The sequence below is a fragment of the Cibotium barometz genome, chromosome 63, assembly GCF_041138505.1.
Source record: "Cibotium barometz isolate CiBa-2024 chromosome 63, ASM4113850v1, whole genome shotgun sequence".
In the NCBI taxonomy this organism is placed as follows: Eukaryota; Viridiplantae; Streptophyta; class Polypodiopsida; order Cyatheales; family Cibotiaceae; genus Cibotium; species Cibotium barometz.
In genome coordinates, this window is record NC_141108.1 from 17,275,019 (window position 1) to 17,297,014 (window position 21,996).

The 21,996-nt window shown below is 42.8% G+C and overlaps 1 protein-coding gene across 1 annotated transcript; it reads left to right on the forward strand.

Moving 5' to 3' along the window:
- Positions 1-2,178: 2,178 nt before the first annotated feature.
- On the forward strand, positions 2,179-20,361 carry LOC147603778 (abietadienol/abietadienal oxidase-like). Its single transcript, XM_086795860.1, has 9 exons — positions 2,179-2,546; positions 2,873-3,197; positions 16,997-17,146; positions 17,301-17,552; positions 17,710-17,796; positions 19,093-19,171; positions 19,471-19,577; positions 19,658-19,776; positions 19,977-20,361. The coding sequence occupies exons 1-9, from the start codon at positions 2,347-2,349 to the stop codon at positions 20,092-20,094; spliced, it is 1,437 nt and encodes a 478-aa protein (XP_086651986.1). The 5' UTR covers positions 2,179-2,346; the 3' UTR covers positions 20,095-20,361.
- The last annotated feature ends 1,635 nt before the right edge of the window (positions 20,362-21,996 follow it).

The window sequence follows — 21,996 nt, forward strand, 5'->3', positions numbered from 1 at the left end:
CTGTTCAGTTGACAAATGCTATTTTGGCTTTGTGCTCAGGTGTAATAAAAATCTGATTGTAGCCTGAGTATCCATCTAAAAAGCTATAAGTCTCTTTGCTTGCCACCCGTTCAAGCACATGTTCTAAATATGGCAAGGGATAGTGATCCATGCATGCGGTAGTGTTCACTTTTTGGCAACATCCACTTTCTTAAGATCGACACATACTCAAAGTTTTTTGTTTTTCTTGGGTGAGACCCATTTTGAGTGTTCAATCTCATAGATGAATCCACACTCAATGAGCTTGTTAGTCTCCTCTTTCACAATGCTTGTATACTTAGGATTCATCGGATAGGGTCAATATTGGACTAGTTTAGCATTAGGTACCATAGGGATTGTGTTGTACCATCCCTATGGGAAATCATTTCACATCATGGTATGTCCATGCAAAGCAATCTCTCTACTCCTTGAGGAGAGCAACGAGCTCAACCTCCTCTTTCTTGGTGAGGTCTTTAGCAATGTAGACTGGCATTGAATCTTCACCAGATTTTGGCAAGTCTACCTCCTTCACTTCAGCACGTCCATCATAGACTCTGCTTTCCTCACCCATAGGTCCTCATTTGCATTGTTAAACACTAACTTACGATTCCCTATGGCGTATGATTTGTAATGCTCTCGTAGTAGGTGCAAGTTAGGTTCTTATTCTTTCTCTTCCTCATCTACTTTGACAACCTTAGCCTCAACCTCTCGTTCCTTTTGGGCTAACGCAGGGTTTTGGTTCCTTAAGGCTGAGCGACTAAGTTTGGGTTGGCTAGAGACTTCCACTTGGGCTATATCAGTTAGGGGTGGGCCACAATACATGACTTTTTGTAACTCTTCTCCTCGATTGTCTCTACAAACTTTCGATGAACATCTACTGCACCAATGTATTGTAGCCATTGGGCCATGGTTATTATTTCTTGCAACCTCTTGTGCATATTTATCTTATAATGCTTTCATTTGTTTTGTTTCTTTAGTGTTCTTTTGCTTTAGTAAGAATCTCCGTCATCTGATTTTGTTTCTATTTCACTTTGTCTCAATTTTTCTTGGTTTGGTTTCACTCACTTGTGTTTGCTTAGTACTGTTTCCATCTCACTTCCAGACTCCTCACCAGAGTTGTAAGAGTTAGAAGTATATGGATTGGAGTCTTCTTCCCACAAGTGGATTCAAGCTTACTACACTCACTAATTCCCTTGTTATTTGAGTACATGGCACTCATCATTCGTAATGGTACAACTTTGGGAAGTTTCTTGTCATCCGATGTTACACATGTTGATCCTTACCTTCCCGAACTGTTATGGTGGTGGCCATCATTTAAACCCAATTTAAATCATCACCTTCATTTATGATCTTCAATTGGGATGGTCCCTAGCTCGTATCAGTGTTGTTCTTGCATGTGAAGCAATATTGTAATGGAACGAATTTGACGGTGGTGGTATCCGATTGGTTGTCGAAAAGTCCACCACTACCCATAGGATGTGAAGCAATATTGTAATGGAATGAATTTGACGGTGGTGGTATCCGATTGGTTGTCGAAAAGTCCACCACTACCCATAGGATGTACATGACCAGTCACAAGATCTACTCTAAGGATTGAATCATCGAACTGCAAGTAGACATGGTTCCTTACCCAATCATGGACCATTTTAACTTCACGCATAAATGGTCTTCCTAGGATCATCTCATAAGTGTTAGTTTGTTTGGAGAAATCTATCACGATGAAGGTTCACTCGATGTTTCAGCACCTTGATTCTAAGATCTCGTAGAGCTTTCAATGCAACAAAGAGTTCAGGCTCTCCACACAATCATGTGGTGATGATGGTCTTAGTTTTTGAAGCCATGAAATCCATCAACTTAGGGATATGAGGGTACCCTGTCCATATGAGGATGCTAGGGAGATTGAAATCTCTGCCTCTTTAATGGGTTCAAGGTTCTCATACTCAAACATTCTCATAAAGAGTTCATAATCCATGCTTAGGACAGGTGAGTTCTCATCTACCTCAAAGATGACACTGGTATATAATTAGGAGCCCACTGGTATATAGTAAACTAATTAATGTAGTTTTGTATATTTTACAAATTTCGAATTTTTAAATCAAAATTTGAAAGTATTTTTGGAATTTTGAAGGTCCAATTACACGGCGTTGTTTTCAACACGCCAACCGCATTCAATGGCGAGCGGCTCGCATTCACTCTCAACAGGACCTCAGCATTTTTCCATGTTCTCTATTCGGACTCGCCACGAGCTAGAATCTGCGAGAGGAAATCCTTGTCTGGTACTCGTTCGCCATCGTCTTCTCTTGCACAGAGCTCCCGCTCCAAGGAAGTATGTACCTTGCGGCCCTTCTTCTGTGCAGCTTCATAGTTCTGCTGCCCGCATGGCTGTGGCTTTCTCACTCTGCAAACACTAAGAAGAAAGGCCTGCCTCCTGGCACCATGGGATGGCCTGCTCTCGGCGAAACCCTAGAGTTCCTTGCCTCCAAACCCTCATTTACATCCCAACCCTTCATTGAAAAACGCTCATCAAGGTACCCTACGCCAATTTTTTTCAAATCCAGCTCATTTTGAGCTAATTCTTGTCCAGTGGCCACTGCTTTGGTCTGTTTCTTTATGCATGTTATATTGTTGTTTCTCTAGGATATTGTTCTGGTGATATTCGAACATATATACATATATGTATATTGTTATGGCTATGGTGTGTTGTTTTTGGAATTTATATTTTGTACAACATTTCTCAGTGCTTCATTTCTTTTTTTATAAATTCTCTTATGTGCCAGAAAAAAACCAGGTTATGAAAAACCTTACATTGCTGTGATTGATTTTTTTTGGGGTTTCCTATCTTCTTCAAACATAGGTATGGAGATATTTTCAAGTCTCATCTGTTTGGGCAGCCTTTCATCATATCTACGAATGCAGAGGTGAACCAGTTTGTTTTGCAAAACGAAGGTGTGCTGTTTCAAAGCTGCCAACCCATCAATGCATACAGAGGGATCCTTGGGAAGCAGACCCTTGTTGAAACGCATGGTGAGTTGCACAGGAAACTTCATGCCGCAGCAGTCGATGCGTTGTGTCCAGAAGGATTGAAGGGCCACATTTTTGACTTCATTCAGACTTTAATTCTTCAGAGGCTGCCTACTTGGCAAGATCAAATCGTCCATGTGCAGCATGAAGCTACTTACGTGAGTAGTCTTTACAATTATACATGTTATCTTCTCATGCTTAGGCGAATACTATCTCACATAGTTGTTATTGATGTGATTGACCTCAATAGAACCACATTTATTGTAACATGATACTTTGAGAGGCCTGTTTGAATCAATCTTTCCAAAAGACATGCACATTTTCCTTTGCAAACAACGTAGATCTGTCTTAGGAATTGAAATCTGCAGGAGGATCAAAATCCCATCATCAGAGGCATATGATCCCTCTTGGATCAAATGGAAAGGAATGTAGTGCAATGCCCAATGATGAAGTTAACAATACATCCTTTGAGTCGAATACGAAGCCAAGGAGTCGTAAGATCCCGAGGCTCAAATGGAAAGAATAACAAACTCCCGTAGCAAGCAATCGGAAAATCCGATCCATGTAAGCTCCAAAGCAATGGCTCTCCATACACCCGGATCAAATGGAACGAAAGTACTTGATGTAGCTATGTTTTATGATGAATTCTATTTTAGTAATTATTTAAATGAGCTATTAGAACTTAAATAACCAAAAGGTTGTTGGAGTGGCAATGTCCAAAATCTTTTGGGTTATTGGTCTTAAACAATCGTCATTTATGGATGCCAAGGTTTTACCTAGGACTTGTGCACTTCTAGTAGGCTAGGGTGTTACCTATTTGACATGTCATCTCCAACATTTAATCTTCATTTTATCCCATTTTTCTTTTATCTAGATATTTATCTGATGTAATTAAGATTTTTTTTCATATTTTCAGCTATTTTAGGCATTTTTATCAATTGTGGATATTTATTCTCCAGCCCTATGGGTAGATTGGCTCTATAGTTATGTATATAAGCATGGACATTGTTTTATTCATAATCAATCAATACATTTCAAAACTTGGCTGTCTACTTTCTCTTGTTTGATCTCTACTTGCTTCAGCTTCATATTCACATATTCTCACATGGTGTTAGAGATCTTGGCTTGTAGAGATCAGCAAGAAGAGTTTTCAGCCTGCGTTTTTGTTCTTCTCGGCTTCCTTGGTGGCAACAATTTGGAGATCTACTTTGAGTACAAATTATCATACTTCTGGCATTGATTCGGAGATGTTTTTTGGCCTCCTGGACAGCACTTCTTTGCTGCATTTTTTCTCCTCTTGTTGCATTTTTCTCTATATCAGCCTTCTTTTGCATTTTTTATTCAACCCTCTCCCTACAGCTTAACACAATTTGCATTTCGTATTCTGTTCCTAGCTCGGACTAGTGGTAGCACCGTGCACTTGCTTTATTAGTCTCTTTCTTCCTTACTTCATTGCGTATCGTGCCAGCTTTCGTCTTCACCCATGTGCCTTGATCTTTGGTAGGAGTATAGTTCTATATCTTTCTTTCACCTCACCTCTAGGGAGAGTAGGCAATCCCTGGATTTCTATTTGCAGATTTTTCTTGCTACCGATTGAAGAGGATAGTTCTACACTAACTATTCTCTCTTCATCCATTCCTTAACTTTCCAAGGAATTCATCTTAGATGGAACTAATTAGCTTGATTGGGTACTACAGATAAAGACTCTCCTTCGATATCATCGGCTATGGGGTATTGTTTTTGGTGCTGCACAGCCTCTCTCGATGTAACTTCTCCTTGAAAGAGTGCACAGAGTGGAAGCAAATAAGCACTAGTGTGTTGAGTAGAGAGTGCAAGAGAGAGATATGGAGCAACTATGTTGAATATACTGAAGTAATAGTCCCAAGCAAGAAACAGAAGTAGTCTCATAAGTGAGGGAGCAAAAGATAGACTAGGCAAGATACAAAAGTGAGAGACCAATCCCACCTATTTATAGGTGGGGAGGGTTGGCCGACTGGGAAAATACCATACGGGTTGGGAAAAATCCCAAAAAATATGTAAAATAGGGGTGGCAAGCCCACAATCAAGGTTCATGCAAAAGGGACTAAAAGGACACCAGAAATGGGCAGAAATTGGGGATGAATGTGCTAATACCCCCTCTCAGCACCAGATGCTAGATGCTGAACATACTCCGAGAAGCTGAAGAAGTCGTCCTTTGTCAAAGACAAAAGAATGCAGCAACAACAGGCACCAGGAAAGCTCCACAAGCAATCTCCATAGCAACTCAGCTACAAAAGCAACAGAACAAGCTGCTAGGCACATTGCTCCTCTAAAAGAAAACAACCATGTAGGCTGTGTTGTGCTGCTCCAAATATCGGTGCCAAACCCAAATGTAAACACAGTGCCACAGAAATCCCTAGAAGCCTGTAGCTCCAAGAAGATAATATCCTCAAAAGAAAGAGTCCATCTGCTCCAACTCTGTACCAAGAGTAGCCAAATCCTGTACAATAGCACCCTCCTCGAAGGTCGGCATGGCTAGATGTAAGAACTCAATTGCCCTCTCTGAAAACTGATGTCGGGACTCCACAGGCCCAACCAAATCCAAATCCCAATCCTTCAATCCCTGGAAGTACCATTGTGTCCAGGCACGGTCACGGATACACGTGACCGTAATGTAGAATCCTCACATAGAGCAAGGGAAATAGGAACATTCGCAGTAGTGGTAACTAAAGTAGTAGTAGCCTCCTCAATAGCATCACACAGCGTAGAAGCAGGCTTCTCCATAGAAGGCAACGGGACAAGCAACACATCCTGGTCACTGGTTGACGAAGAAAGAGTCAGAGATGAAGCAATAGGAGACAAATCTCCCTCAGAAGCTGTGAGCAAAGATAGCCTACTGTCTTCCTCAAAAACATTACTAGAGATATCATTCTGGCAAGGAGAAGTATGCACATAAATTGAAGGCAAGGCAACATGAGAAACAAACTCCTCAGATGTAGTGAGCAAAACTAGCCCACTATCCTTCGCTGCAGGAACATCTCCAAAAGAAGTATCCGCAAGATCACTAGCTGCATAGCACCCAGAAGTAGAAATCATCTGCCGATCATTGGCATCACCATACAGGTCACAAAGCAACTGGCACATAGAAAGTAGAAGCATCATCAAGAGCATAGACGAAGTGTCGAAGAACCGAATCCTGACAATTCAGGAGGAGAAAGCCATAGATTTGTCTATGAGTCTTCCTCCATCGACACACATCCTCCGTAGAGGCAAAGTCCGGCAAGCACTGATTCTTGTACGAGAAACTCCATCAGACCATACATCTAAGAATAGAAGTAACCTGCAACTTCCATGACTGAAAGTTACTACCATCCAACTTGTCTGCCTTCATCTAGGAAATAACAAGAAAGTGGTACGGGAGCCAAATCTGAAGTTGTCATCATTGATCCAACCAATAGGACCAAACCTCAAAAGATATAAAAAACTGTCCAAATCAAAAAATGCTGATGTAGATCCCTTCCTCCCACCAAAACGCAGCCCTAAGAGGTTGGACAGCACCCGAAAATCCTCTTGTAGCAAAAGATGTAGAAGCTTTTGTCGATTGTACCTCCGACCTTGAGGCCACCAAAAGAGGGAACAAAAAATGCAGATTTGATATAGAGAGAAAAGGCAGCCACATAGGGCCTGGGAATATGTTGTAAGAGGGTGCAAGAGGGAAAGGCATCAACTAGGACTGTTGCTTGGGCTCTCCTCAAGAAAAAAACGCACAATCTCAGAAGTAGTGTGTCCACCACAGGTACCAAGGTTGCCACCAAAGCCCGAACCACCAATCCCCCTATGCAAAAGGGAATGTCGACCGGAGAGGAAAACGCAGCCAAAGAGGGGCTGCTGTCCTGAAAAAACAGGCCGCCTAGATCCAACCTCCAAGTAGAAGTGTAACGCTGATGAGAATATTACCTTCTGGCTGCACGCGATGAAGCCAAACTGAAGGGAAAGCAATTAGTAGAGGCTGTCCAGAAAATGCAGCAAGTAGAAGGCTGCAAATCTGAGAAAAACGCAGAGGTTAAGGGGCTGTACATAGGGCTGAATCTGGGGCAACAGATAGAATCGCTGAACCGGCAGCGATGATACCATGAAAGAGTGCACAGAACGGAAGCAAATAAGCACTAGAGTGTGCTCAGTAGAGAGTGCAAGAGAGAGAGATGGAGCAACTATGCTGAATATACTGAAGTGATACAGTCCCAAGCAAGAGACAGAAGTAGTCTCATAAGTGAGGGAGCAAAAGATAGACTAGGCAAGATACAAAAGTGAGAGGCAAGCCCCACCTATTTATAGGCGGGGAGGGTTGGCCGACTGGAGCTGAATAGCTGGCCGATAGGAAAAATACCATACGGCTGGGAAAAATCCCAGAAAAATATGTAAAATAGGAGTGGCCAGCCCACAATCAAGGGCCATGCAAAAGGGACCAAAAGGACACCAGAAATGGGCGAAAACTGGGGATGAATATGCTAACATCCTTAGGTTGAGATTGATGTTTGGGCTGACAAAGATGCAAGGAATCTTGTCTTTATCTTCTTTAATGTAAAATCCTCTATTGCTCGTCAATTTGATGATAATGATGAGAAAACTTCAAAAGAATTGTGGAATATCATCCAGAGGAGGTATCATTGTGAGAACTTTTTTCAAAAGGTAGCCTTGCAGAATCAGCTCTCTAAATATGAAGATTGTTGATATTGCTAACATCATGGATTTTGTTACGGAGTTTATAACCATTCAGAAGCAGTTGGTCTCTTTGGGGAGCAAAGTTATCGACGAGGACTTTGTTAATTGGCTCCTCGCTAAATTACCTAAGACTTTCTCTGCTTTTTGTGATACTATATTACTTCTTCCTTCTACTCTTGATGTACATACCATTGTTGGTTTACTTTAAGATAGGACCATGAGAAAGAAGATCAATGAGGGTACTTCTGAGACTCTTCTTCAAGCTAGGGGCAAAAGCAAATGACAGTCTAAGGTTTCAACAAGCAACAAAGGTGACCACAAATCTGTCAATAATTTTGCTCATAAGGAGCTTCTTGTCATTATTGTGGTATGAAAGGTCACATTCAGCCTGATTGTCACAAGAGAAAGAAGGTGGTTTTGCTAAGAAACCCTCCAATCAAATCTCTTTATCCACCAACTAAACTTAAAAATCCTCTTTCTCCAAGGAGATTGTCTTCATCGATATTGAGGAGCTTTGCTCTGACTCATGTTCCTTCCATCTCATGTTTTATAGAATGGGTGGTTGATAGTGGGTGTACTACTCACATGACTCCTTGTAGGACCATTTGTCATGACATTCGTCCCAGCTCTTTGACGGTGTCCATTGGCGATGCTTTTAACTTGGAGGCCGCTTCGGTTAGTAATGTGCGACTTAACTCTTTCTTGGGCTAGCCTTCTACCATTCGAGATATGCTTCATGTTTCCCAGCTCTCCAACAATCTCCTCAGTTTTTCGGATTGCGAAGAAAGGATATGTTGTCTACTTTGTTAGTTCCGTCCTTGAGATCAGCGACACCAGCAGTGTAGTCTACTTTGTCAGTTCCGTCCTTGAGATGAGCGACACTAGCATTTTGCAGATTGTTGTCACATGTATCCAAGAAGGTAGTCTTTATCAGTTGAAGGACTTTGGTGGCTCTTTGACTAAGTCCCAATCTCATCTGTTGCAACTTCTTCATAGCTATCATGACTTGGTAGCTCATGTGGATACGGATTTGTGGATGCTGGCTTCGAGCATTTGAATTATACTTCTCTGCAATTGCTGACTTCTAAACAAATGGTCGAGGATCTTTCACCCCACTGAAATCCTCACTTCACTTGTGTAGCTTTTCTTCATGGCAAGCAACATTGAGATGTCAGAATATGCAACGGAGATGATGACCAAATCTGGGAACACAAGAGCAAAAGCAAAAACGCAGGCAGAAAAAACAGCACAAGAGAGAGAGATGTAGGCGTGTAACTCTGCTCTATATACACAAGAAGATCCCAAGATATGATACAAATAAGGCATGGGGGTTGGGGTCCTATATATACCCCCCTAGAGGGCAGTCGGCCAGCATCAGGAGTGCCCACGACTGATAAAAAAAGACCCACGACTGCATAAATGCAGTCGGCCAGCAAAACAGGTGCCCACGACTGATCAAATCCAGTCGGCCAGCAGCCCTGAAGCCCACGATTGATGTAGATCCAGTCGGCCAGCAATAGGGTGCTCCTGGCATCACCTGGCAGCCCTCCCAAGCCTCAGAAAAATGAGAAAAAATAGGAAAAAAATACGGAGAGTGTGGAAAAATGGGAAAACACCTCATAAGGGCGGGCACACCCACAACAAAGGCCCTGGTGTATAAAACTAGACAGGAGATGACTTCTAACACCCCCTCTCAGCTCCTGGCTGTGTGACCAACCATTGGGAGCTGGGTGCCGCTTGAGCAAATCCTGAGAGCGACTTCGTGAAGAGGTCCATCGTACTGTCCTCCGTCGAACAAAACTCCAGCAAGATGTCATCAGCAACGATCTGTTCACGAACAAAGTGCCTCTGGATGACCATGGGTTCCTCCAATGGAAGCCCAAACCTGCAATGTAACCTCCTCTTGCTCCGTAAAACTGCTCTTGGGCCATAAGTAGATCCCCTCGTGTCCGAATCTCCTCCCCAAACCGAGTCACTCCAATCGCGGAGTCGGACTCCATCCAACAATCCCCCTCCTGTGTACAAGAGTCCGTGATCCTTCGCATGCCGCAGAAACCACAGGAAACGCGATCCTGCCTCCCAAAGAGACATCTGCAACCAAGAGCTCAACTGCCTCATCAGGAAGCTCCCGTCCAATCTGGTGTCCATCAACCAGATCAATGAACCATACAGCTTCTGAGTCACAGAGACATCACACTGCTCACAAGGATCAACACCTGTTACGGTGCACAAGCAAGTCCTGGAAACCTTATGAAACCTGTCAACCACCCCCTCTGAATCCAGAACCACAAAGCCTGGAGAAACCACCTCCTTCTGCAGGTAAGCACCTGCCACCTGCCTGGCTTTCCGAAAGGTCCCCGTGGAAAGAACATCCTCAACTACTGGAAGTTCTATGTCCCGAACACGACGAGACATCAGAGCATAAGTGACCTGTTCAGCTTCCTCTGACTCACGAACAGAAGAACTACCAACCTGAGTACTGGAAAGTTCCTGCCAACTGCTGCCATCTATTGGCAAGCTATCCACCATCTGGTCTCGGAAAGCCCGCACCTGTAGCGTATCCACACCTGAGTAGCTATTACCACACTGCCACTCATCACAATCTTGAGGACCTGGGAGAGAGAGAGTGTTGAAAGCCTGTAGACTCCATTCTCCACTCCACCTTCCCAAACCACTTGGCCTGTTGCTTTGTCCCGGAGAGCAACAAAATGCTCATCAAACTCCACCCGTACGCCAGTCTTGCAAACTTGATGCACTGACAACAGATGAAAACCAAGTGCCGGAACATACAACACCTGGGAGGAATGCTTCCCCCCTCTGCCACCATCGGGAACTATCTCCATCGTGCCCTCACTGTGAACTGGGATAGTGGACGTATCCCCAGTAAGAATAAGACCAGAAAGCCTGCAGAGATCCTGTAAATCGGAACGGGAAGGAGTCATGTGCCTGGAAACACCACTATCGAGAATCCACTCCCGAGTATCCGTTGCGGAGAGTCCTCCAATCTCCTCCCTGCCTGAAGAAAATGAAGCATCGGTGTCCATCACCTCCAGGTGCACAAAAGCCGGAGTCTTCATGATTGCTGAGGAGTCTTCACCCTTCTCGGTCTTCCGCTTGGGACACTGCCTCCAGTAGTGGCCTTTCTCGCTACAATCATTACAGGTCCTCTCTGCCTTTAGTTTCTCGCGGTCACTAACGGACATCTTCTCAGAAGACTTCTCTGACGAAGCCTTCCCTTTGCCCGTGTTACGGCCTTTCGACCGTTGGCCAGTAAAGGCCTCTGAACCTCCATCCTGAGGAGGGTTCGTAAATCGTTCCTCCTGGTCCAGGACCATAGGCACAAGCTCCTCCCACGTGATGGTGCTGAGCCTGCCACTGGTAATCAACGACGAGTAAAATGCTGAGTACGAAGAGGGCAAATGTGACAGCAACGTTATGGCCATGTCCTCTGACGATATCTCCTTCCCAGCCTGGAGAACTTCCTGCTGAAGAGCCTGCAGCTTGTTAATATGCTCCCGCATTGTCGACGACTTTGCAGGGCTCATAACCCGCATCTGTACTTCCAAGGAAATCCTCTTCATGGGCGATACCCTGTTGTAAAGTGAGGTCAAATGCTGCCATATACCTCTGGCCAGCGTCATATGCTTTACATGATTAATTACCTGTGGTGTGCAATTGAGGAAAATAAACGAACGGACCCTGGCGTTGACGCGATCACACATCTGTGTCTGGGCCTCCCGGTCCTTTCGGGTTGACGGTAACTCCCCTTCCTCTACTTCCGGCGGTGGAACACCAACAACGACGAAATCGGCGAGGTCGTAAGACTCCAGAACGGATTCCATCATCACCTTCCATATGCCGTAGTTGCTCCCGTCCAACTGACGGTCCACCGGGAACGTGGGGAGTGTCGGGATCTTCACATGTCTCTCGGCCATCTCTAACAGATCTGTCATAGCGGGGATGTACTCTGAAAAGGGTGGGTGGGTGGGAACAAAGAAGAACTGATACCTGCAAGTGGCTGTCCAGCAAATCAGCCCGCCTTCCTCTTGCTTCTCCTCTTCCCGAACAGTCCAAAACAGTCCACCAATCAGCCACAAAACAGCCCCCTCTTGCTCACACAAATCCCAAGACCTATCTAGAGCCTAGGGCTCTGATACCATGTCAGAATATGCAGCGGAGATGATGACCAAATCTGGGAACACAAGAGCAAAAGCAAAAACGCAGGCAGAAAAAACAGCACAAGAGAGAGAGATGAAAGCGTGTAACTCTGCTCTATATACACAAGAAGATCCCAAGATATGATACAAATAAGGCATGGGGGCTGGGGTCCTATATATACCCCCCTAGAGGGCAGTCGGCCAGCATCAGGAGTGCCCACGACTGATAAAAAAAAGACCCACGACTGCATAAATGCAGTTGGCCAGCAAAACAGGTGCCCACAACTGATCAAATCCAGTCGGCCATCAGCCCTGAAGCCCACGACTGATGTAGATCCAGTCGGCCAGCAATAGGGTGCTCCTGGCATCACCTGGCAGCCCTCCCAAGCCTCAAAAAAATGGGAAAAAATAGGGGAAAAATACGGAGAGTGTGGAAAAATGGGAAAACACCTCATAAGGGCGGGCACACCCACAACAAAGGCCCTGGTGTATAAAACTAGACAGGAGATGACTTCTAACACGAGATGCCTTTCCTCAAGAGGCTACTCATCGGGCTTCTTATATTTTGAAGCTCATTCATATGAACCTGTGTTGTCCCATGCGGATTGCTACTCAAGGAGGAGCCATGGACTTTATGCTTATCATTGATGATTACTCACGCAAAGTTTGGGTTTGTCTCTTGGCAGAAAAATATCAAGCTTTCTTTTGCTTTCAAAGTGGGTGACTTTTGTCGAGACTGCGACTACACAAAAAGTTCGATAAGTCTGCTGCAACAATGGAGGAGTATTGATGTCCAAAGCCTTTCTTAATTTTTGCTCACAAAAAGGTATAAGCCGTCAATTTTTCACACCTCACACCCCTCAGTAAAATGGTGTGGTTGAACAGAAGAACATGATTGTTTAGGAGATGGTTTGTACCATGCTTTCTTATTTTGATCTTCCTTTCTCTTCTAGGGAAGAAGCTGTGAACACTGCTGCTTACATCATCAACCGTTCTTCTACAAAGGCGGTTTCTTGTATGACTCCAGAGGAGACTTTTATTGGACAAGAACCTTTGATCTCTTGTTTTAGGGTTTGTGATGCTTATGTTCATATCTTTGATTCTGACAGATCCAATTTTGATCCCAAGTCTAGGAAGTGCAAATTGGATATAGCTGTTATTTAAAAGCTTATAGATTATGGGATCCGGAGTTGCAATCCTTGGTGATTTCTCGCAATGTTTACTTTGTTGAATCCTCATATGATTCTCGCTCTCATCTCGAGCTTACTATCAAGGTCCCTTCTCCTTTCTCGGCCATCCCAACTCCACCACTAGCTTTTTCACCATCAACTTCTTTTCCTCCATGCCTCTTTACTTCCACTTTCTCCTATCTCGGCTTCTCCTCCTCCTCCTGCTCCGGTGCATCAGAGGATTACCCCAAAGATTCCTTGATGGCTGGAAATCACTATTTGTGATTCTCATCTCTTCGATATGAACTTCATTAACTTGCTGATTCTTCAACATAATCTTTGACACGGACATAGAGATCACAATAGCTTCGTCAGTCTTGTAACCTCGCCCTGATGAGTATAGTGCTACAATCATATGAGCCTAATATAGCTAAAGAGGCTCTTGCTCTTTCTAAGTGACGGGTAGTCATGGAGGTCGAGATTAATTTCATTGAGAAGAATCGTACATGGGAGCTTGTGGACCGGTCTCTACATCGACAAGTCATTGGGGTCAATTGGGTCTTTAAGACCAAGTTTTACGTTGATGGATCTTTGGACAAACACAAAGCTAGATTGGTTGTGAAGGGTACTCTCTGATTGAGGGTGTGGATAATGAGGGAACTTTTGCTCCTACAGCCAGATACAGCACCATCCGGATAGTTCTTGCACTTTTTGCTCATGAGCACTGTTTGGTTTACCAAATGGATGTCAAGTCTGCCACTTCTTAATGATGACTTACGTAAGGAGGTGTGTGTTGAACAACCTCAAGGTTTTCAGGTTCCCGGATGTGAGGGTAAGGTGTACAGATTGCTCAGCTTTTTATGGTTTGAAACATGTACCCAAGGCGTGGTACAATAAGATTAATGCATTCTTTGCTATGTTTGGTTATCTTCTATGTTGATGATCGATTGATCATTGGCTCACATCTTGCCAAGATTGAACAGCTCCGGTCAGATTTAGCTCACCTTTGAGATTATTGATTTAGGACTTCTCCACTACTTTCTTGGGATGGAGAAGGTCCATCCAACTTTTGATGGAGTGTTTCTTTAGCCAATACTGATATTTGCAGTAGCTCTTGGAGACATTTGGGATGACCGAGTGTCGTCCAATTGCTTGTTCGATGGATCCTATCTCCAAGTTCTCCCGTGATGATCCCTCTCCCCTCTTCGAGGACAATACACATTATCGGAGGCTTGTTGGTTTTCTTATTTATTTGACTTACACTAGGTCCAACATTTCTTATAGCGTCAGTGTTCTCATTTAGTTTTCTTTCGCACCTCACTATTTTCATTGCAAGTCGCTCCGAGGGTTCTCCGATACTTATCTGGTACCTTGGACTATGGTCTCTCTTTTAGAGGAGGCAATGAGCTTGTTGGATACTCTGATGTTGATTGGGTAGGAGATAAGGATACTCAACGATCCACTTCTGGTTATTGCTTCACTCTTGGCTATTGTCTTATTTCTTGGATATCTAAGAAGCAGAATACAGTTTCATTATCTTCTACTGAGACTGAGTACCATGCATATCTGGATACCTACTGTGAGCTTTTATGGTTGTTTCAAATGTTGAGCAATCTTGATGTACTCTTGGATTCTTCGATTCATATTCTTACGGATAGCTATCCTTCCATGGTAGGACCAAACATATTGAGGTCTACTTTCACTTTGTTCATGAGCTGGTCCGATGGCATCATCACACTAGAGTATTATCCTTCTCAGGAGGACAACCTTGTTGATCTCTTCACCAAACCTCTTCCTCGAGATACTATTGATCAGCTCCTTATCCGTATGGGAGTCGAACCCCCATGCTCGAGCTCAGAGGTCGAACCCCCATGCTCGAGCTCAGAGGAGGTGTTGGATATGTCAATCTCCAGCATTTATTCTCCATTTTATCCCATTTTATTCTTCCCTTTTATCCAAATATTATCTGATGTAATTAGGGGTTTTTTCCATGTTTTTTCAGCTATTTTAGGCATTTTTATTAGTTGTGGACATCTGTCCTCCAAGCCGCGCAGGCACATGTATATAAGCATGGACATTGTTCATTCGTAATTAATCAATACATTTCAGATCTTGGCTGTCTACTTTCTCTTGTTTGATCTCTACTTGCTTTCGCTTCATATTCACATATTCTCACATTACCACTTGGGCTAGAGCGTGCTGACAGGAGATGGTTAATGTATTACGTCTACTTACAGTCTTCATATTTACAGGAGGTGTATTGTTTATTAGCTTCGCATGTACATGGCCCGACAGTTGGGGTGTTAAATCTTCATCTTATTACTCAGAGGAGGTTACTTCTGTATTCCCAAAAACATGTAAAATCTGTCCTTTCTTGCATGTAGGTGATATGAGGGTTTTCTTATATAAGTGAGGCTTGCTGCCCTATATCGTAGCTGGGGGGTGGAGCATGTTGGTTTGAAGGTAGGGAGAACCAGGGTTTGAGATGATAGCTGCATTGGAATAGGGCAAATATTTTTTACAATGGAAAATGCTGGCATCTTTGAAACCTTCATGAGTACATGCTTTTGTAGGCGGTATTTTGACAAATATCAAATCACACACATAAACATGCACAGGACATATGTCACACTTATCCTTTCCAGATATAAGGGGTGTTCACATCTAGGCAAGTGTTCACACACACACACACACACACACACACATATATGAATAATGTTATACACACAGAGGGTAGATACACACATACATTTAATCCTTTAGGGGAATTACACACGGACACAATTGGGTAAACAGGTGGACACAAATTGGTACACATACGAGACGGTCACATACATGTGAAGCTCTGAATACCCAACATAGCACATAGGTACAAGAGCTCTACACCAGTTAAGGCAGCGGACAAGCCTCACAAGTGAGCCATTGGGAGGGCTAGAGTGAATACTCTGCATAGACTTTATTACAAGGATGCATTTGAGTAAAGTCTCAATCTTTGATGTCCATGGCAGCCAATGTCCTTGTGCTAGAAATAATTACATGTTGTCGTCGTTGCTTGAATGACATGGATAAAGTGCTTGGCAAGTCGATGAATGTGCTGGTGTGGCTATCACCATATACACTCACATGGATTGCATGCTGTTGTTGTTGCTTGAATGAAGTGGATAAAGTGCTTGGCAAGTTGATAAATGTGTCGGCGTGGCGATCATGGTATACACTCAGGCACATTAGATCATATGAACTGCCTTTCACAGGAGGGTTTGAACTCATAGCTGCTCTATTGAGAGTTCTGCGATTTAATTATGCCTTGAGGACAAAGCTGAACACTTGAAGCTTCAACTTAAGTTTGGTGCCTTTGTTAATGTCTTTAAAGCACATTCAAGGAAAGAAGCAACCAGATTGGATGGTGTTTTATGTTTAATTCTTATAACAGGTTTGCTAACTCCTGCAGGTGCTATGAGATCTTCTTGATTGAATGGAGTGAGGAGGTCAATAACCTTACGTTTGTTAATTATAATCCATGGGCTATAAGAGTGAACCCCCCCCCTTGCAGATCTTCTATGGATGCTGGCTTTGGTCTCTTCTAAAATGATTGGGTTAAGAGTCCCATTTTTAGCATGCTAAAGGGGCTTGGCAAATAAATTTGTTGGATTCATGCAAACCTGATGCCAATGCACTAGAGAGATGGTATGAAGGCTCATTTTAGTTTTTTAAAAACAAAAAGTTTATGCTACTGACAGATTTGCAAAGCTCACCAAGGCTCACCAAGGCCTGGGTAGGTAATTTGGGAACAAATGTTAGGGCCCTTTCTATTTCATAATATTATACCTGGATAGGAATGAAATTGTAACCACTAGGATTAGAGAGATTAGCTCAGGATTAAGCTTATCTTCAGCATGGCTTTGTGATGACTGTGTGTTTGCATGCTAACAGATGGTGCTTTGCTTGCTTTTGGACCGTCTTATAATCCAATCTCCTGAAGATTCAGAGGTTCAGCAGCTGCAAAAATATTGTAATGACGTGAAAGCTTTGTTGGCATTTCCATTTAATGTGCTGGGCTCTGGCTATAGTAAGCACACTCAGGTGCACTGCATTGTCATCATTACAATTCTTCCATATTGGTGTTCGAATACACATTATTTGGCTGTGCATGTTCCTTTTATTTGTGTTGGGATTTTGATGCAGTTTCAAGGGTTGTTTTGGGCATTCCTTGATGCTTTTCACATTGGATTTATAGGGTCGTGACAGCCTTGTCAAGTGTTTGGAGGAGAAAATTGCAAGGCGGAGAAGCTCTTATGGATCACCTTCCAAAGATTTTTTAGATGCATTGTTAAAGGAGGAGGACAATGGGATCTTCACTGCAAAATCAAAGCTCATTCTAGATAGTATCATGGGAATTCTCTTCCATGGAGAGGAGACAACAGCAATGGCAATGACATTGTTGTTGAAGTTTCTCTCTGAGTCTCCTCAAGCTTTGAATCAAGTCAAGGTATAAAAGCTGCTCTTTATCTACAAGGACCATTGGTTAGAGCACACAAGATTTAGTGCCCTTGCTTTTAAGCATCTTCTGTATCAGAAAGCTCTAATTTCGGTTTGGTTTGGCACCGATTGACCTAATGTTGGCTTTTCATGGGTTAATTTTCCAGGAGGAGCATGTAGCCATTAGAAAAAGAAAAGGCAGAGTTGAGAAACTTAGCTGGGAAGATTATGAATCAATGAAGTTCACGAAGAATGTATGTAGCAATCATATGCTTCTTTGTGACTTGTGATTTCTGACATGTAACCTGTCTTTACATAATTTTTGTCAAGTTGTGCTCACTAAGCATGCCTACATGTGTGTCCACTAAGCATGCCTACAATAATGTCCAACCAGCATGTTATGGCATCACGTTGAGTCAGCATCCGCATCCACATCATATGCTGGTCATGATTTATGTGATGGCATTGTGTCCAAAGCTTCAGTTATTCCTCTACTATTCTTCTACACTAGCCCTTGACAGGCCTGATAAAGTTTGGGACAGCCTCTTCTCCTCCTAAGTGGTCAAAGCTTTTTACGAGGAGCTCAGCTCTCATTTGTAGTTCTTTTCGTTCTTGTTTTCCTAGTAATGCAGGCTGTGTAACCTTGGCTTGCACTTTGGTGATAATAAGTGTGATGTGGGTTTTTGATCTAGAAAGAAAGGTATGTAGGGCCTAGGCTGAAGAAGGTGCTATGTGGACTGGAGCTCGCTCCTTGGAGGTGGTATTCAAGAATGATGAGTATTTTATAAGGGTTCCTCTCTCTCTCATGCTATTCTTTAGTTTTGGTGCCAGGGGGTGGGGGGTGCGTGGGGTGGGTGTGGGGTGTGGGGAGGGGAGCACATACCAGTAGACCAACTCAACATCCCCCAAGAACCTTAGTCGAAGAACTTGTTGAAAACATAAAACGACAAAGGTAATGGCTGGCGTAGTGTTGGAAAGAGAGGTGAGATTCTTGATTAGCCTGCTGGCTACCACTGGTCGTGTCCTCTGTGGGGAATTAGCATCAACCTTGCAACGATGTATCAAAGAACCTCCGGAGTTGTGGGGATGTCTTGACCAAGGCACTAGGCAGAGCAGGAAAAGAAGAGCTCCGGCATGGATTCTTTGGAGCATCATACACATGGTCTTGGCATTGGGCACAACGGGTGTCAGAAATCAATCCTCCACCTTCTAGTGCTCATGCTTGCGTTGTGGCTCACTCTAGTGGTAAGGTTTTCACTGATGAGCTGAAGCTAGTTTGAGCCACTGGAAATCTGAATTACAGTTGGGACACACAAGGTACATACGGAAATCTAGTGAGTGATCTTTATTAGAGGAAGATGGTTTGGTAGGTGTAGCACAGATGGGCTGCCTTTGGGATGTTTGAGCTATCTATTTTGTTGTTTTTACCATTTCCTCTTATCTAAATAAGCCCAAGATGATCTGCTCGGTAATTATGTGGATTATATCTTATATGTAACATAATAAGGAACACCTTACAACTTTTAAGTATCCTAATTTTGCATGTGTAGGTGATAAATGAGAGTTTGAGACTTGCAAACTTGCTTCCATGGGTCTTCAGGGTTGCCATGCAAGATGTCGAGATCAAAGGTAGGGTTAATTTAATATGTGTTTACTTAGAGAAAGGTGCATCTTTGGACTTTTCGCTTGAATTTTTTCAAGAGTCACTTATCACAACAAATGTTGATCTAGCATTCATATACCAAGGATCATTACAGACACCTCCTCCACCCATCAGATAGGTGGGTGCTGGTGGATGGGGGAGATCCTGCTGATGAAGGACGGGCAGGTGAGATCTCCCCTTTTCACGTGCAGGGGTTATGTCTGTAAAGCACCTGGTTTTTACACAATCGCATTGATCCTAAGAAAAGTTAACTCCTGAAAACCAGGGTTTACGGTACCAAAAGGCTGGAAAGTGTTGGTGTTTCTAATGGGCACACATCTTGATGCCACTATTTACAATGATCCCAGGACCTTCAATCCTTGGCGATGGCAGGTATTGGATTGATTTTCATGTATTTGTCTAATCTGATATAGATTATTCACCTTTGTCCTGATTAGAGGTTCTACTTGCAGGATTCTACAAGTGATGCCCATTTCACACCGTTTGGAACTGGTCCTAGATGCTGTCCAGGTGCCGAATTAGCTAGGATAACGATGGCTGTCTTTCTTCATTTCTTGGTAATAAAATACAGGTAAATAAATCATTCAATCTTTGAACTGTTTTATGAGGGTCTGTAGAGACAAATCCCCCGCCCATCCATCAGATGCGCGGAGTTTGAATGGGGGAGATCCCTGCTCCTGATGGATGGGTGGGTGAGATCTCCCCTCATCAGGGGAAGGGATTGAGATGTTTTTTGAAGGTTGGTGATGTATGCCATTTTGAGTTTTGCAGCTGGCAGCTTGTCGAAGAGGATGAACTTATCCGCTTTCCTGTGCTTACTTTTCAAGAAGGCCTTCCTATTGTGGTAAAGAACTTGAATGATGCGGATGAATGCCTGATATTGCATTGAATGCATTCAGAAGCTGGGTTGGCCTCAATGTTTTATACCAGTGTGTGGGCAGCTTTGGGCTTAAAGCTAACTCAACAGTACGTCTGTGTAGTGGGGTCATTGCCAATCAATTTTACATCTCAAAGTTTTCTTGGTCTCTTTTACTTGATTTCAGTCAAAAATTTTCCTGCATTTGGATAATTGTTATATTTCGACCTTTACATAATGTATATTTTTTTGGATGTCCAAAGAATATCAAAGAAGGTGAAAATATGAAGGCTGTGGAAATTGTTGTCCGGTGCAGTTCTTCTCCTGAAAAAAAGGCAAAGCAAAACTTACCATGTATAAATATAGTCTTATTATTTCCATTACATATATGTGAGAGAGCGAGAGTGAGATTTTTAAATGTCTGCTTGAGGCCAAAATATATAGCCTATTCAACCAAGTTGCAAATCCTTGACCATTGAAGTTCTTTTGGAGAGAAATAAAGGCAAACCAAAACCTACGTTGTGAATATAGTCTAATTACTTTCATTCTTACATATTTTAGTGAAAGAGAGAGGTGGTGGTTTTCTTACCAAGTTCTGGAGACTGGCACGATTATGTACAAAGTATATTCTAATTGTTCTACACATGGATCCTGGACATTTCAATTCTTACATATTTAGAGAGAGAGAGAGAGAGAGAGAGAGAGAGAGAGAGAGAGAGAGGTTGTCTTACCGAACTTCTGAGACTCCTATGATCTTGTGCCAAGCATATAAAAATTGTTGTACACATGGTATGATATGTGGACACAATGCATGTGTGCACATAACAAACGATGATGTGAGATGTGCACGAGAGAGAGTGGTGTTTGTGCTGTCTTTTACTATTCGTGTTAGGGAGTCCTCTAAAAATTGTGGATGGTGTATGCCAATCCTCTAGAAATTGTGCAACATGCGAGTGTGCTTTTTCATGAGAAATACTTTGCCTATGAAGCTAATGGAAGTAGAGGGCAGTACAACTTTAGTTCTTATACTTGGTGATTTTGTATGGAGGATAGAACCTTTTCACTGGAAGATAAGGATAGTGCATCACAAGGAATTGTCATAGTGCGTGGAACTAGAGATGATAGTTTTGTCATTTGTCATCTTGATCTTATGTCTACATGCAATCATTGCGAGGAGATTAGAAAGTTGACCTATTCAAAGTCTCAGAACTTGTGATAAGAAGACCCCAAGTATCTTGACATCTTAACATAACCATTCTTAATGAACTTTGGAAATTGTACTTTGTATATGGGTTTATTCATGTTGGGAGTATGTGAGGTTGAACCCATGTCCTAGGGCTACAAGTGGTCGTATGTGATAATTTTGTTTTGCTTGTGCTTTCTTAAAGGATTTGCCTTATGAAGCACAATTCCAAGATTGTATCAAGTAAGAGACTAAATGATGGATTACAAGTGAAGAAGCTACGTGAGTTGATTGATAAGTTTTAGTGATGCATGTTTTTTTTTCCTAGAAACAAATACTATGGTGATGTGCAAGAAACGTTGAGAAAGAGGCATTCTTTATTTACAGTCATACAGGCTTTGTAGATATCAGGACACAAAGGTGATGCACGTAACTGTAGAATTCAAATCTTGACGCTTGATGAAAAACTATAAGTGAAAATTTCAAGTCTTGTATGCATGTATCAGGAAGCAAACCGTCCTGTGGGTTGAAATTGAACACCTTCTGATCCAAGAAAAGAAAAACTTCTTGTTGAGAGATGGGCCCAACTAGTTCAGTAACTAAGGACAATCATGCTGTACTCTAAGGACAATCATGCTGTACATGTCATATCTCAAAGAAAACAAATTTATTTGACAATATCCAATTGCACAAGAAGCACGTCGTTTAGCTAGATATCTAAACCAATGAGATTGCTTGGAAAAATTGCAGCA

Bases quoted from the DNA above. Each gene is read 5' to 3' on its own strand.
- LOC147603778 (XM_086795860.1), top strand. From the start codon at position 2,347: ATGTACCTTGCGGCCCTTCTTCTGTGCAGCTTCATAGTTCTGCTGCCC. The intron at 17,147-17,300 runs GTGCACTGCATT...TTGGATTTATAG, and splicing joins GCTATAGTAAGCACACTCAG to GGTCGTGACAGCCTTGTCAA. The intron at 19,578-19,657 runs GTATTGGATTGA...TTCTACTTGCAG, and splicing joins TCAATCCTTGGCGATGGCAG to GATTCTACAAGTGATGCCCA.